Source organism: Boleophthalmus pectinirostris, unplaced genomic scaffold, assembly GCF_026225935.1.
Source record: "Boleophthalmus pectinirostris isolate CB_2022bp ecotype Guang Dong unplaced genomic scaffold, ASM2622593v1 HiC_scaffold_8, whole genome shotgun sequence".
NCBI classification, from domain to species: domain Eukaryota; kingdom Metazoa; phylum Chordata; class Actinopteri; order Gobiiformes; family Gobiidae; genus Boleophthalmus; species Boleophthalmus pectinirostris.
This window is the reverse complement of record NW_026571515.1, coordinates 13,896,223-13,913,025: the sequence shown is the minus strand read 5'-3', so window position 1 is coordinate 13,913,025 and position 16,803 is coordinate 13,896,223. Positions and strand designations below refer to the sequence as shown.

Genomic DNA, 16,803 nt, shown 5'->3' with positions numbered 1-16,803 from the left:
ACTTCAGTTGGCTCCTCTCGAAGTGAAGGAGCAACGGCTCTACTCCGAGCTCCTCTCATGTGACTGAGCTCCTCACCCTATTTCTAAGGGAGCGCCCAGCCACCCTGTGAAGGAAATTCATTTCGACCGCTTGTATCTGTGATCTTGTCCTTTTGGGCATTAACCAAAGCTCATGACCATAGGTGAGGGGAGGAACGTAGATTGACTGGTAAATTGAGAGCTTTGCCTTATGGCTTAGCTCCTTCAGGCAGCTTTCCCTCGGAAGGTGGGTGGAGAGTTCTGCCAAGTGGAGGAGTTCAAGGGAGGATGGAGCACTGTAAATAAATAAATATAAAGTTATGTATCAGATGTACATAACATCATCATCAGATGAACATAACAAATAAATATATAATACAGCAAATATAACATAACTAAACAACAATGAATTGTAAAATAATAATAATAATATTTTTCTTTTTTGCCTGACATCACGTCTTGACGCTACCCCTTTATTTTTTGACGTCAGCGCGTCGCTCCTTCCGCTGCCGGTGACCGATCGTGAAGTGCCAAAAAAGAAGAAGACGCCAAAAAGCAGAAGTTTCAAAATTACCGACAGCGTTTAGTTGCCTTTTGCACTGTAATCGAAAACCCTTTAAAACACGACACCTAGACTAACAGCAAGTCGCGCCATCCAACACATTTCAGGTAAGTTTTAGAAGAAAAAGCTCTAACCTACTTCTGTACCGGCATGGGAAGTGGCGGTTAGCTCGCCCGGTCATGTTAGCCGCTCGTTTTAGCTCACGTAAAAGTTTAGTATCGTCAGAAATTACAGCGATCATGAATAAAACAAGGGTTCAAGTTAGGCCTCGTGATTAAAAGCATCGTTTGAGCCTTTTAAACTCCGATCTGTGTTAATTCTACGTGGTTTAAAAAGTTTGAGGCCACGGGAGCTAACGTGCTAACTGGAGCTAGCCGAGTGTTTTGTAGTCCAGGGCGGGGAGAGTCCACATTCCCCGGGAGACTAACGGATTACAAAGAGGCTACGGGAGTGACTCATTTGGGATTTCAGACTCTACATAAACGAATGGTGATCTGTTTGAAGAGAGTTTTAAATGGCCTAAATCGTGTTTACTTTGGGCCTTGTGGTTCAATGTTGCGGCTGCGCATTTAGCAGGAAAATCAAACCATACTTCCTTTAACAAGACATTTTCTAATATCCGTTGTTTTGAGTTACTTTCTAACGTTTTTACTTGATGCAATTCTCTAACATCTTAAAACAGGCCCATTAAAGCTCTAAATATCTTTAATAATTAATCATTGTTTAAAATGGATGATAATTTTCGTCCTATTGTGGAAAGAGTATTTAAATTCTCAAGTATAAGTGCAGTTACTTTTCTAGAATTGTACTCAGTTGCAAGTACTTATGCTGCTGATTGTGTACTAGTAAAAAGTACACTTAGACTTAAAATTTATTGGACACAGGAGCTCACTCATCACAGTATAATCAGTGTTGGGAAGGTTACTTTTAAAATATATTCCCGCACAGATTACAGATTACATATACCAAAATGTAGTTTGTAATGGAATCCTTTAAATTACTTAAAGTGAGTAACGTAATCTGAATACTTTGGATTACTTGATTTGCTGTAGAGAAGCAAAGACGAGGAAATCTTCACATAAGATGTTTTGTCTGATAAAAAGAAATGAAAAGCCCAGACTTCACTGATCCAAATTAAAAATATTATTGATAGAGGAGGAGGTGCACAGCATGATTTAGTCCTGTTAAATCCTGGTTTTAGTCCTGGTTTTAGTCCTGGTATAGCCCAAAATGTGAAAACAGGAAAATACCGCCGTTTAATCCATTTATTTCAACAAAGTAACTGTAATCCAATTACCACTGATTGAAACAGTAACTGTAACTGAAAACAGTTACTCATAATTTGTACTCTGATTACATAACTCCGGTACATGTAATCTGTTACGCCCCAACACTGAATATAATATAATATAATATAATAACAGAGATTAAAAATATAAATGGTAATAATAAATTCTAAATAAGTAGGAAAAAGATGGTAAGAGACCAGTGTCAAATAAGATATAATTATATAAATGTATATCTACAAGTCAAAATAAAATGGAAAAATAAGTACTAAAAAATAAAATCTCAGCTAATATACAAGAGGTTATAAGAAGAAAGTGCAACAATGATCTGATGATTGACAGGACGTATGAGAATTTCTTCTTTACTAGTTACTTTTTAACATGTTAGAACAATTAGGACTTGGGTTTATTAAAACACAATATATTGAGACATTTACAGCACTCGGTAACTTCTATAATTTACAAGTACATGTTAATTATACACTATTGTACAAGTACAGGCTTAAAAATCCACCAAAAGTAGAATTCACCCCAAAATACTCTTATAGTAACCTGAGTATTTGTAATTAGTTACTTTTCACCCTTGCTGCTCTTACTGCTCTGCTCAACAATGACGTTCAGTTTGAGCTAGAATGTGATTGTGTCAAACACTTGGAGATACGGGCAAGACTGTGTCTCACTCTGGGTCTGCTCAGCGTGACCTCATCACAGCTGTCTGGCTCCTGATGAATAATGAACACGTGAAGGGATTGTAACAATTTCACGCTAAATATTATCAGATGTACCAAACCTAACAGTAATTATCGCGTCACCACTTTTTATCTTTAGGCCTAGAGGTGTGGTAATAAAAGGGTTGGATATTTTATGTCTGAAAAGGGTAAAAGAGTATTATTTTTTGTAAAGCTGAGTAATTTTCAAAAGCTCACCTGTTGTAGTACCAGCCAAGTCAACTCTTTATGGTCCGATGTATTACAATCTATTAAATTAAAACTATTTAAAGCATCTCATTTCTCATTTAATTCAGAACAAAAAATTACTAACTTCTTTAACCTGACATGAATAAGAGTTTGGAGCTTTGATTTTTGATTCTGCTGAAATCTGTGCTGTTTTTTTTTTCCCCTCACTTTTTTACATGTAAATTGCCATATTTGTTTAGACATGTGCGGGCCATTTGAGTTAATTTGCCCGCCTCGGCGATAGGATGTTTCCAGACCCACTCATGTTCGTAGAGTTTTGTCAAAGTGTGTGGTTCTGTAACTATAAGGTATTAATGCAGCTCCCAGAAGTTATTTCTGCTCAAACAAAACTTTACATATTTACTTTAGTCGGGTGTCCATGTTAAACCGGTTTTTCTTTTGTATTCACAGGGGACCGATAATGGCTGTGAACGTTTACTCCACCTCTGTGACCAGTGAAAACCTGAGCCGCCATGACATGCTGGAGTGGATCAACACATCTCTGCAGATGAACTTAACCAAGATAGAACAGCTGTGCACAGGTAACTACTCTTATTTTAAGCTTTCTAACATGTTATAAGGTTCCCTCATCAAAAACATGCCTGAAGAGGTTTTTCATGCAATGTGACAAACCTGATTCAGTGTGCAGTAGTTTGATTAGCGGGATGCATCCTGATTGTGTTGTGATAGCGCTCTGAAGGGGGAGTGACTTGGCGCTGAGAGCAAAGATACTGTATCTGTGTGATTAGTTTTGGCATTGAACATTGAACATTTGTCGTCCCTCTCTCTGTAACTGCTGCTGTGAGCCTCATTATTTTGGTCTTAAAATGTTTGTATTAACCCACTCTACCTGGTTCTGGTGTTTTTTTATTTTTTTATTTATTTTGCAATTTTTTCCTTAAATCAATTCCTATTCCAGTCTGTGGTTCTTATTGATATGGGCAAATATCAGTTATCAGCCACCGCAGCAGGACAAATATTGGTAACGGTATCAGTTCAAAAATACAATATGGGACCAATCCTAGAAAAGAACGTCTGTGGTATGTTCCACTCTGCTCAGTAAAATGAACTGAGCCCATGAGAAATGTTGCAGGGCTGTGTGATATTCATTGTGATCTGGACAAAACCAGTGACGTGATCGTTTGTGAACAGGGGACAGGAAAGTGCCGTCATTTTGAAATCCATCAGAAATGTGCTAAAACATGCCTCTATATGACTTACCACTCAGCGTCAGCATCCGTCTGAAGCTTTCGAACTTTAGTTGACTTGTTTTTCACATATAAAATTTGCACCTCTTTTGTTAAAATCAAACTCCTAAACTGGACTATGAAAGCTCGTTTTGATCACAGGCTCCTGAAAATGTGTTGTGTAAATCCATTTTGTATTTTTTGCGAACTTTAAACTATTTTTGACAGTCTTTGCTGATGTGTGCATTGTGTCACCAGGGTAATCATAAGTAGATCTATGTTTTTAAGTATTTCCAGACCTCTGCTAACTTGTCTTGTCTGATCTTAGGTGCTGCCTATTGCCAATTCATGGACATGCTGTTCGAGAACTGTTTGCCTTTGAAAAAAGTCAAATTCGCCGCCAAACTGGAGCACGAGTACATCCACAACTTCAAACTTTTGCAGGTTGCCTTTAAAAAGTGCGGGGTAGACAAGGTAAACAGCACTATGATCACAATATCCACTTAGCTGATAATTGTGCACACAGTCTGATTGGTTCAGGCAGATAGAACATTATAACTATAAAATGACACAGTTTTGATAAAAATGACAGAACTGTTGAGTTGTGCTCTCATTTTGTTACTATTTGTATGTGTTCTATAGAGTCATGATTTGTATTGTATTTCCCAATAGCACGTAAGAATTTTTGGTCACGTGAAAATAAAGTGAAGTGTGCCCGTGGGGAAGAACTTTAATACTAATGGGACGATTTGTATATTTTGACGTGTAATTTTTTTTTTCTTTTTACTTTTTACTCTTCATTTAAATGATTCGAAGTCCTGTCCCTTTCTTCGTCTCTTCCCTCAGAACATCCCGGTGGACAAACTGGTGAAGGGCAAGTTCCAGGACAACTTTGAGTTTGTGCAGTGGTTCAAGAAGTTCTTCGACGCCAACTACAGTGGAAGCGAATACGACGCCATCGCTGCGCGCCAAGGCCAGGACTCTGTCTCCGTCCCGACCCCCGCACCCACACAGAACAAGCCCGTCAAAAAGGCCCTCAGTCAAGGTACGCTCTTCTGCTTTTCTGTTCAGCTGTTTAAATTACAGGCAAGTGACATCCTATTGCATACAGGCTCAGGGAATGTGCAGTCAATACAAAACATAGGTCAAAGGTCAAAGTTAGCTTTAGTGCCAATTTCTTCACATGTACCAGACATACAGAAGGTTTGAAATTACATTGCTCTCTGTCCTAGGTGTAGACAAGACAGGACAAACATTTATGTGCACAGACACAACAAATAACATCATCTCTAACCACTACAGTAACCATAAATAAATAAAGCTAAACACTAGTGTACAGTACAGTGCAGTTCAAGTCAGATCAAGTATTAGCAACAGTAAGATGGTGTAGTGCAGAGAACAAGGCGGTTTCTTATGTGGCTCTAGTGCCAAAGTCATACGGTGTGGAACTGGAACGGAGGCTCCTGTACTTCCTCCCGGAAAGCAGGAGACTGAACAGATTGTGTGCGGGGTGAACTGCATCACTCACAATTGTGATGGTTTTGCGGGTGAGGCGGGTGGCGCTGGTAGCTCTTCGTGGTCAGTGCAGTTTCTACCTCACACAGTGATGCAGCTGGAAAAGATGCTCTCAGTGGTTCCTCTGAGGTCAAGGGAATGTGTAATTATTATTAGAATAAAAAACTGTTAAGGGCTTACCTGTAAAGTGACTTAAAGCTCCTGTTGGTGTATCACTCTTATTTATGTTCTACGGTGGAGGTCTGTTTGAGTTTTTGTTGCTGTGTTGTCTTTGTGTTTTAATCTCTGTCCCAAGACAAATTTCACCCCTGGGAGACAGTAAAGGATTGTTTTATCTTAACCGTGGCTCTGGGATTTCTCCATTTGGAAGGTTAATGTTGGTTTCATGTCTTAGGTGCTCCCAGACCGCCTGTTGCCAAAGTAGCCCCCAAAATGGTTTCCCCCGGGTCCAAAAAACCAACGGCAGAATCACAAGAACAGCAGGAATTACTGAATCAGGTCAGTACATGGAAACTGGGAGAGAAAAATCACACATCTAATTGCCATCAGAAAAAAAAATCATTGTTGTTGTTATTGTTTTTCCTATATATATTTTCTATTTATTCATTCAGTTTATTTAATTTTTTATTTTTTAAATATATTTTATTTTAATAGTGTGTAATCAGAACAAAGCTTTTTTTTATTTGAATAGATTTAATGTTATTCAGATTACATTTTTATTTTGTTATTCACTGATTTTTTTTTTTCATTCATTTATTAATTCATTTTTATTATGATTATTAATAATTTATTATTTTTCTTGCTCTTTTTACCCTTGTGTCGTCCTACTCTGTATGCCCAACAAAATACTGTGCCATCTTACAGAAAAATCGTATAGTTTAGGCATCTACAAACATGTTCCGAAATGCACAGGATTCTTGTATTTTATCTGGTCGTATTTCAGTCTTATTTCAAATGTTGATGCTCCTGGACTCAAGAAAAATCTGCCGGATATGTTGTTTTTGGTGAATATAGTATTTTGAAAAGAATAAATGGTAGCATAATGATCTAAAACATGTTACGTGTCAACGGTTTATCCATAGAAGTAAACTGCCCCCTCTTTAAAATTTTAGTAAATTTTCCAGTGGAGGGTTATTCCTTTGTCTTGAATGTTTAAACCTTTCTGTCTTCATGGAGACCAAACCAGACCAAGTTACAGGTCAGATCTGTGGAGAGGAGACCCCACTCGCAGTCAGAATGCCTGTTTTTCTGGGCATTTTTGAGCTATAAAACCACCTGTAACTGAATAAATGAAAGGTAGTTCTTTTTGTTTTTTATTTGAAACTCGAATCACATTGGGTTAGGGTCAGTTATTTCCTCACTTCCTTCTTCTTGATTCCTCTCCTTGATCCTCCATTTTTCAGATGTCAATCAAATGTGTCATATTAAGGTAACTAAGGAATGAAGGCGTAAACCTGAGGGAAACTTCAGGAGCAAACACCAGATGAAAGAATCAAACTTTGTTGTTCTCAGTGAGGAGTTTATATCCTCTTTCCTCGCTGTGTCTCCTCTGTGGGCAGAACTTCCTCATCCATTTCCTGCAGAATTGAGGAGAGGAATCAAGGAGAAGGAAGCGAGAAAAGAAAAATGAGACGTGACCCTGGTCACTCACTTGTGGAACTGAAAGTCCACGACCAGGATTTTGACTCGTGGTTTATGTTTAGTCTGAACCATCTCCTGTCCTCATGAAACAGGCTGTGACGATACTTTTTCCTTTTCTAGGTGAGTGAACTCAAAGCAACCATCGCCGACATGGAGAAGGAGAGAGACTTTTACTTTAATAAACTGAGGAGCATCGAGATGCTGTGTCAGGAGCAGGGAGAGGACGACCCCACGCTGAGGCAGATCGTCGAAATCCTCTACGCCACAGACGTAAGTGCACTGTTAAACAATAGCCTAGATTCACACGTGGACATACAATAGAAAGTGTGTGTGGAGCAGTGTTCAAAACAAAGAGTAAACTTCTTTTTGGAGAATCTAAACTGATCATACAAGAGCACAGGGATGGGACGAGACACAATTTTCACAAGACGAGATGCACCGTGAGACTGGGTCTGTGAGAACGAGGCAAGATGAGATTTTGACATAATTTGAAATAAATAATTAGGATGTAACACGATCTTGTGCCACAATATTATGCACACAGAAAAATGATCTTGTGAAATTTTTTTCCCAAATGTTCACATTTGGATTGGACAAAAAAGGGTCACGTGTTTGTGAGTTACATCTTACAGTTCCAAAAAGCTAGAATAGAAACACAGCTCTGCGACCTCCAGAGGTAAACGGAGCCCCGCTTCCTCTTCTGTGTAGCTGTCGTCAGACTCAGCATCAGTTCCACTTAGAATTATTCCGGCCTTTCTGAATCCTGACAGGATGGTTTCGGTTGTCACTGAAGTTATTTACTGTATTTTCTGCACTATAGGGCGCTCTGGATTATAAGAAGCACTGTCATTATATGGTCTATTTTCTAACTTTTTTCACAAATAAACCGCACCGGACTTTAAAGGAAACACAACTGTTGGATGGGTTGGTGGGACTTTGTATGGCGTGTTCATGGTGACTCTGGGCTTTGTTCAGTTGTGGAGTGTAGGGAGGGTGCTGTCTGGGACCGCTGGATTGTCGGCGTGTTCGTGGTGACTCAGTTGTGTCTAGAAGTGGCACATTGCACTCGCTTTTTCAGTTCGTTCTTCTGTTCCGTTCCTCGTCGGCGTGGAGTGATGAGTGTGGCTGTGGGTGTTTTTCGCTGTGCGGTCGCTGTGCTCCATGTGTGTTTGCGTGTTCTGTGGGTGGTGCAGCTTTGTAGTTTACTGAAGTTGTGCTGGGACACCCGAGTGGATTTGTGTATAGGGTGCTCTGGATTGTGGTGCGCGGCCGTTATTTGATAGGGTTAGAGGCTTAAGAGCGTGTCTAATAGCCCGCAAAAAATGGTAAGTGTTAAATTTTCAGTGGTACAGAAGAAATGGTGCGATCGACTGGAATGATGCAGACAGGACAGAGGCTGTTTCTCTCTTTCAGGAGACATGCGCAGTAGAGCCAAGTGACAGTGGTACAGGAGGAACATTAGCAGCAGATACTGACACTAGAGATGCGCGGATTGCGGTTGCAACCGCGGTATCCGCGGTTAATCCGCGGGTCGGGCGGATGAGGTGACGAAAAATTATATTTTAATTAAATTCGGGCGGGTGGCGGTTTAACTACTAAAAAAAAAAAAAAAAAAGTTCTTGTTAGTATTGTTACCTACATCTGAAAAGACGAGTCTCATTGTCTATGCTTGTAGTATGAAGTGTACGTCATATCCTTAATTAGCCTATTTGACCTCGTTTTTATGTTCTGAAGGTTCAGGTTGTGTCGGGTTATTGATGCCTAAGGTTTACGAGGCACATATTATATGCAGTTTATTTTATTATTTCTAATTTATTTCAGCTGTTTGCCAACACATAAGTGGCTATAGGGACATATTTATTTAGTTATGCTTTTTTTTGTTGTTTCGATATCAGATATATTTTAAAACACGCAGACATTATAGCGTAGACTGCCACTCGGGGTATTTAAAACTTAAAGAAAGACCGATGGAGTGAGGCGATGACTTTGAAATATAATCGGGCAATGGCAGAATGTTCAGAATGTAACAACATCCAACACGAAGGCAAGAAGCTTCAAAAATAGTCTAGTCGGAAAACGTTGTCAATTAATTAGCTGCGCAAGAAAACCAGGTAAGTTTGGGGTTGTTACGGACAATTAAGAATGCGAACATACACGCTGAGCGAATTTTGGAATGAATGAGCTATAGAGTTTGAATTTTTATCGAGGCTGCTTAGTTTGTTTGCTGTATGATTGTTCTAAAATCTAAAATCAATCGGCGGATGGCGGGCGGGTGCGGTTTTGAAAACCTTCGGTGCAAAATGGACAGCGGGCGGATGATGAGTTTTGTGTCGCGGTTGCGGATGAAAAAATAGCCCATCCGCGCATCTCTAACTGACACACAAGACTAGAGCGCCCTCTCGTGGCTGTCAGTGTGATTTTTAATATATTTTAATATATAAGTCGCACCAGAGTATAAGTCACAGGAAGCACCCAAACCATGAAAAGTGTGACTTATAGTCTGAAAAATATGGTAATGCTATATCTGTCCAGCCAGTATAATTTAAATGTGCAACTTTATTTAACACACAGCCAATTTCAGAGTGCTAATATTAAAACACACGACTAAAATGACAAAACGATAAACAGTATAAGATCAAAATAAATAATGCCAACATTTCAAAGTGTCAAAGGCCAAACTGTCTTAAAAACATGAAAAACTGTAAAAGTAACAACTTCTGATTTGCAATGCTACATTATAAATATATTAATGTTTATCTTTCTGTGTCCAGGAGGGTTTCGTCATACCTGGAGCCGACGATCAGGAAGAGCCAGAGCCGGAGGAGTTTTAATTGTAAAAACCCGGTATCAGTTTTTTTACTCTCACCTCAAGTTCTCTTAAGTAAAGACTGTCCCAACGCAATTCAAAAATCCACTCCCGACTAGCGGCCCCAAAACGTCCGCCTGACATACTTCACTCACCTGCCTTCATTTGGAGTTACATTCTCCTTTTACAATCGTACAATACAAGTCTGTTTTTGATTATTATTTTTTTTCAATCGCAAACACTGTGGACGGGGTGGCGGACTCCGGTGTGGTAATGCGTTTAATTCTGTGTGTGTGCGTGTGCGTGTGTGACTGACTGGATTTGTCCCAAGAGAAAAAAAAAGAAAAAAAAAAGTCAAATTGTTTCTCAGCAGAAGTTCATGTTTTGGAAAAGCTGCAGCTGCTGGCATCCCATTCATTCCCTGATGAAATCTGGTTCGTGTAATTTTATACCAGCAGTCAGTTGGAATCGGTTTTAATTATTTAAGACTTGGCAACAATTTCATTCATATTCAAGCTGCGTTTATGCCATTTTTGAATGCGAAAAACTGTACCTCAGTATTTGATTTCCATATACTTTTCTGTCTGAGGGAGGACCTACCACCGTCTCCATGGAGAGTGACTAGAATGTTCCACAGTGTGTCATTAATCTTATCTAGCAGGTCAAGGGTATAAGTTGGGACTGTAGAGCGGCGAGGCTGCTCATGGTAAGAATCAAATACTGTTTTTTGCAATAAAAAGCAATGAATAAATGCAAAATGGATGGGTTTAAAGTGGGGATGCACCGATGCAAAACTGGTATCAGATATCGGGCCTGATATTGAACATTTTGGTGGATTCTGGTGTATAAATTGGTGTAATACAACGGTTGACTGGCCAAAAACGTCTCATAACATTAAACTTGTATTTTTACAAAACTGTAGTTACAAAAGCAAGCCTTTAATAATTATATAGTATCTTTCACAAATAAAAAAGTAAATAAATCACACAGTGCTTTACAGTGCAATGTAACAAACCAAAACAACATTTACAAGAACGGAGGAATTACACAACTTGACTAAAAAGCAAGTGTCTTGAGCAGCTTTTTAAAAGAGTCTATAGCAAGGATCTCCAACCTTTTACATGCTTTGAGTTAATTTTAGAAAACGAAAATGCCGGAGAGCTGCAAATTTTTAGTGATTGCTAGAAATTAAGTGGATATAAGAGGGAAAGCATTAGATGTTGTACAGTTAGATGCCTTTAAAACATTAAACCGTTATCCATTTATTAGTGCAGTGGTAATAATTAATAAAATTTGAGTTATTCAGTATAATATGCAATTCAGAAATCCTTTAGTGAGCTACTTATAACGGGGTGGAGAGCTACAGACGGCGTCACAGAGGGCCAGGGGGCAGGAGGTTACATAATTTTAGGGCCACAACCTGAAAGCACACGTCCCCCCGAGTTTTAAATCGGGTTTTTGGGACCATCAAGAGGCCCTGACCACAAGACCGGAGGACTAGAGGTTGCAACCTGATGTACTTTGTCCATTTAAAACTGTGCAAGTTAAAACTTACAAAAAGTTAGAACTTAACAAAACAAATAAAACAAAAGATAAAATTGGTGTAACGTTTGTTCACCTGTTTGCTCCTGTTAAAGCAAAAACAACAAAACAACATTTGGATCTTTTTAGTTTTGTTTACCATAAACAGTTTGCGTCTAAATGAAATATCGTCATCGTTGACGGAACAGAAAAAGCTGGATCGGTTCATCCCTAGTTTAATGCCATACTGTGGAACATTCTAAAGAAATTACACCTCCGTGGAGACAAACAGTTAGCAGACCTCAACAGAACAGAATATTTACATACTGGTAGTTACAAGTCTGATTCACACACTGATGGTAGTTGTCGTTTTTTAGCAGTGTATTCACTGCCTGATTTTCGTCAAACTCGCACTTAAGTGAAATTGAAAATGAAAGCTTTAGTCTGAGGTGGGTGATTCTTCTTTTAAGGCGTTTGCACTGTCTACACCAGTGGTCCTTAATACTCGCCAATGAACCGAGCTCTGCGGTACACTGTGATCTTTGCCTTGTTCAAACCTAATACTGATGTCCCATTCTCAGCTGTTTACTGCCTTTTGAACAATTTGAAAGTTTCTCTATTAAAAAATGTTATGGACTTTTAGCAGTAAAATATGTTCAGGTGTACACAGCTCTTCTGCAATGGCCTTATTCATAACCTGTTTTCTCTTTTTATTCTATATACTTTGATATTTTGGGCAAATGTTTGTATTGTAACTTTAAAATATGTTAAAATAAACAAGTATTTGGACAAGTGTCATTTTCTTTTTAAATATGTATTACCAAAATTTACACATTTGATATAAAATTGCAGGTGGCTTTAGTTAACTTAGAAAAAGAAAACATTACAATTCTACATTTTTTCAGTTAATTATTTACATCATAACTTCATCATAACACTTTAAACCCTGAAAGCTCTTATATTACGTAAAATTTACTTGCTGTATTACCACATGACATCACAAGGTGGTAGAAAGAACTCAGTCTAAATGTGCAGGGTTTGTGTTTTAAATATGTGTAAATGAAACCAAACGCAACTCCAGGTCTGTTTGTGACAAGGAAACAACAGAAAATAGAGTAAAACTGAGACACAGACACAGTAGGCGATAGAAAAATATCTTAAATTTTGAGACATGAGTTTGAAACTTGTAATTCACTCACAAAATGTAAGGAAAAAAATGTATTACAACTTTTTGATCGTCTAATGTTTCATGCTTATGTTTTTATGTTTAAAATTGGCCAAAATTGACACTTTTTGGGACATTCAAAACAAATTTGAAAAGACCAGGTTTAAATTTCTAGCTTCTTTTTGTTGTCATATTAAATACCGAAATCCCCTCTGTATATTTTTAGTATCTTTAGAGTCTGAGTGACCTGAATATGCCTAAAGATTGTAATTTCACCGCATTTTCTGAGCCAAAACTTTAATAAGATTTGGAATATAATATAAAACAATCCTCCGCTGTAGATTTTGTCAAAATCTTGTTGCATACCTTAAACTTTCGTCGATTTAAGCGCCACTTTTAGGACGCTGCTTTATTAAACTTTTCACATGTGGAACAAAACCCATTAGTACTATAATTGTCCAGCAGATGGCGCCAAAGTCCAAGCACCTGCAGTAATGTTGCTTCTTTTGTTAACACGTTTGTCAACCTATTATATAATTCATTATTCCTTTGTATTGTCATATATTGCCTTTATTATTGTTACCGGCCATGTGAAGCACTTAAGTCAGGTCAAGTTAAATGTACTATAAACCGGAAATTAATGGAACTGATAAATAATAATTATTATTTAGTTATTATTACTCTGTCTACATCAGTGTTTCCCAAACTTTTTTCCTGGGGACCAATATTTTAAAGTCACAAACCTTCACAACCCAAGTCAATAGACATTATATGTACATCAGAAAATAAAGGTGGATTTGACCATTATTGAACATTAATGAGGATATTTTGTTGTTGACTGAGTGATCATAATTAGTAATTAGTATTACTCAAGTTTTAAACTGTGAGGAAAAGTAATTGAACCAGCAATAAAAGGATCCATAAGTCGCCTATTTGGACATTAAATGTAACCCAAATTCATTTTCTTTTCAACATTCAATTGAACCAGCAACACTGGACCAAAATAGTCAATACAATAATTATGTCTCATGTGTCATAACTGTATATTGCAAACCTACATAAGATCATGACAAGGCGACCCCCAAAAAAATCTCTTGCGACCCAATCTTTGGGAAACACTGGTCTACATCTCTAAAACTCAATAATACTAATGTATAAGTTTAATATAATGCTTTTCTGAACACTCAACAACTCTTTTCAGAGCATTATTTATTCACTCCATACCCAGTGGTGGTAACCTACTATCGTAGCCACAGCTGCCCTAGGTCAGATGAACAGAAGCAATGCTGCCAATCTGCGCCATCAGCCCCTCTGACCACCTCCTAGTGTTGTGGCAGTGAATAGACCTCGACGCAGATCCATAAATCAAAAATGATGGCGGCAGAGTGTGATGAGTCGAAGCAGAACTATAACTGGGCCTTAACAACGGGCTCAGACTTGAACTTTAACAGCCACATCAAATCAATAACATCTGCAGCTTTTTACCATCTAAAAAACATCGCAAAAATCAAAGGTTTACTGTCTAAAGCAGATTTGAAGAGACTTATCCATGCGTTTGTCCCCAGCAGATTAGACTGTAATTGTCTGCTCACTGGCCTCTCCAGACGAGCTGTGAGACGCTGCAGAACATCCAGAACGCTGCAGATTGGGTCCTTAATCGAACTAATAAGTACGAGCACATACGTCCTGTGCTCAGGTCTGTGGCTCAGAGACTTTAAAGTGGCTCTGGTTGTACAAGTCTCTCCACGGCTGAGCACCAAAGTCCATCTGTGACATGTTAGTGCCACACGAACCATCTGCACTCTGAGGAGCTCAGGGACCGGCCTCCTGCTGGTGCCCAGAGTCAGGACCAAACACAAGGAGTCAGAGTTTCAGGTTCATGCAGCTAAAACCTGGAACAGTCTTCCTGAACATGTGAGACAGACTCTAGTTTGACTGTTTAAATCCAGGCTCAAGATGGTTCTATTTAGCTCCATGTGACTGAAAGGTTTTCATTCCGCACTCTTCTCTCTCATTTAATGTCTTTCTCATTTGTTATTTTATGATGATTATTTATGTTTTGATTTTCTTGTATTGTGATTTTTTATGTATTTCTTATTGTGTAAAGCACTTTGAATTACTTTGTGTATGAATTGTGCTATACAAATAAACTTGTCTTGCCCTGTGTGTAAAATAAGTGTTTTTCTGTGAAACATGCAGCTGTTTACAGTCGTTTGTCCTTAAATTCTCGTCTGGCTTCAGCCAAACCTCCAACTGCCTCCTGCAGGAACAGGACACGAGAACAGGACATGAGGCTCTGAGCCTGGGAACGTGTCACCTGAGCTTTACCAGGAATTATAAAGACTATTGTTTATTCTGTGGGGACACAGCGTATTTACTTAACTCTCAGTGTACTGGTGTATATATAGATATTTGTTAATCATTTCAGAAAGAGTGGCAACCCTTTATTGATTTTTTACTGTCTGTGTATGTGAGAAGCAGCTCCTAATTCATCTCAGTAAGCTGTTACTGTCTTTGTTTTCACTTTTGTGTGATTCATTGTCATTTTTTTAAACACACAAAATATTGAGCTCACTTTCAATAGTTTTCTCTCAAACTTTTGATCAGTCATCACCTCAATTCACCTCCAAAAAATGCAATTTGAAACCTCACATTGTCCAACTGCAAAGAAAATTGGTGTATGGGTAAATCATAGCGAAGAAAACCAAGATCTCAAATTTTTGCATGATTGGAGCAACGGTTTCCGAGATACTGCAATTTCATTTTTTCACTTTTTTGTGTGGTCGCTGAATTTCAAATTGCATTTACTCATCAACTACTGGTCCGATATCAAAAATGATGGTGTCCCTGGAAAGGAGAAATCATAAGGAACCCAAATAAAAAAGTCACATTTTTGCATTTGAGTACTTTTGAGATGAATGACCTTTTGACTTGTATTTTGACCTTGAAATTGACAATAAGGGACACGCCCGACTTCAGTGACACCAGTAGAAAAAAATGTAGCTCTATATGTCTACTACAACTTCTAAAAAAAATCTGGAGGGGTTTTATCTCACTGGCTGAACTGAGGTAATACAGGAAGTGTTCCACTGTGTTTTTAAACTCCATACACCCTCACTAGAATAATTTGGATGATTTCAGTTCTGGAATTGCCAATCTACACAAAACAAAAGCTAAAAGACACACTGTTAACCTGAAAACTACCACTTCATGACATCATAAGATGAAACTGCATTTTGAGATTTAGAGATGCAGACAGACTAATAATGCAGGATTAGTCAAACATGTGTGAATGAAACAAAACACAACTCCAGGTAAGTTTTTTATGAGGTAACAACATTATAACACGGCTAAAAACTCAGAAGAATCAATTTCACGTAATATGAGGCGTTTACGTTTTCACAGTTGTAATAAAAACGCTTGCATCATAAATCAATAGAAAGTATCACTAAAAAATAGAGACACAAATAAAAAAGACGTTCAAAAATACACACAAAAATATACAAATAAAAAAACTGCAATTAAAACAAAATTCAGCACAAATCTTTATAAAAATCACTACATTTGAAGATCTCAGAATATGCGCAAAATATTTTTATTTTTTACACTTTAAGTACATTTAAAAACACATTGTTCACCCGTACATTACACACTTGAGATGGTTTTTAAAGTACTGTAGTTGAAATTTGAAGGCCTCAGATGTTTTTTCCGGATTCCAAAACTTTTTATACAGTTTTGTGTTTGTGTTTCGCTGGTGTCCGACGTACATGTCACTACAGGTGGTCACCATCAGGGAGCCCAGTCCATCCATGAACCACTCTAACAGTAACAGAGACACAAATGAACATATATTGAACGGATATTGTACTGGTTATGAATAGTGATGTCGAGATGAAGCCCCATGAAACACTGAAGCCTTCCATCTATTTGCTCGACTCGTGAGCCGAAGCTTCAAGGTGCTTCATTTGCTCCACTGCGCCATCAAGTGGCCAAAAAATGTATAACAGGCAGATTAATAATAGAACAATCAACATGATCATCGTGGTTCTGATGGAAAGATTTATACTGAACAAATGAACGATTAAATATTTGAATGTCTGTGATTTCAACATAAATTGTGAATTTATTAACATGGAGTCTGTGTTC

General features: G+C 38.1%; 1 protein-coding gene across 1 annotated transcript; it reads left to right on the top strand.

Moving 5' to 3' along the window:
- The first annotated feature begins 509 nt into the window (after positions 1–509).
- Positions 510–12,284, top strand: LOC110174710 (microtubule-associated protein RP/EB family member 1-like). The gene is made up of 7 exons (XM_055165803.1): positions 510–687; positions 3,234–3,364; positions 4,338–4,483; positions 4,856–5,054; positions 5,919–6,022; positions 7,286–7,435; positions 9,937–12,284. The coding sequence occupies exons 2-7, from the start codon at positions 3,244–3,246 to the stop codon at positions 9,994–9,996; spliced, it is 780 nt and encodes a 259-aa protein (XP_055021778.1). The 5' UTR covers positions 510–687; positions 3,234–3,243; the 3' UTR covers positions 9,997–12,284.
- The last annotated feature ends 4,519 nt before the right edge of the window (positions 12,285–16,803 follow it).

Coding starts and splice junctions, on each gene's coding strand:
- LOC110174710 (XM_055165803.1), top strand. CDS start 3,244: ATGGCTGTGAACGTTTACTCCACCTCTGTGACCAGTGAAAACCTGAGC. Junction 3,365..4,337: donor GATAGAACAGCTGTGCACAG/GTAACTACTCTT, acceptor GTCTGATCTTAG/GTGCTGCCTATTGCCAATTC. Junction 6,023..7,285: donor AGCAGGAATTACTGAATCAG/GTCAGTACATGG, acceptor TTCCTTTTCTAG/GTGAGTGAACTCAAAGCAAC.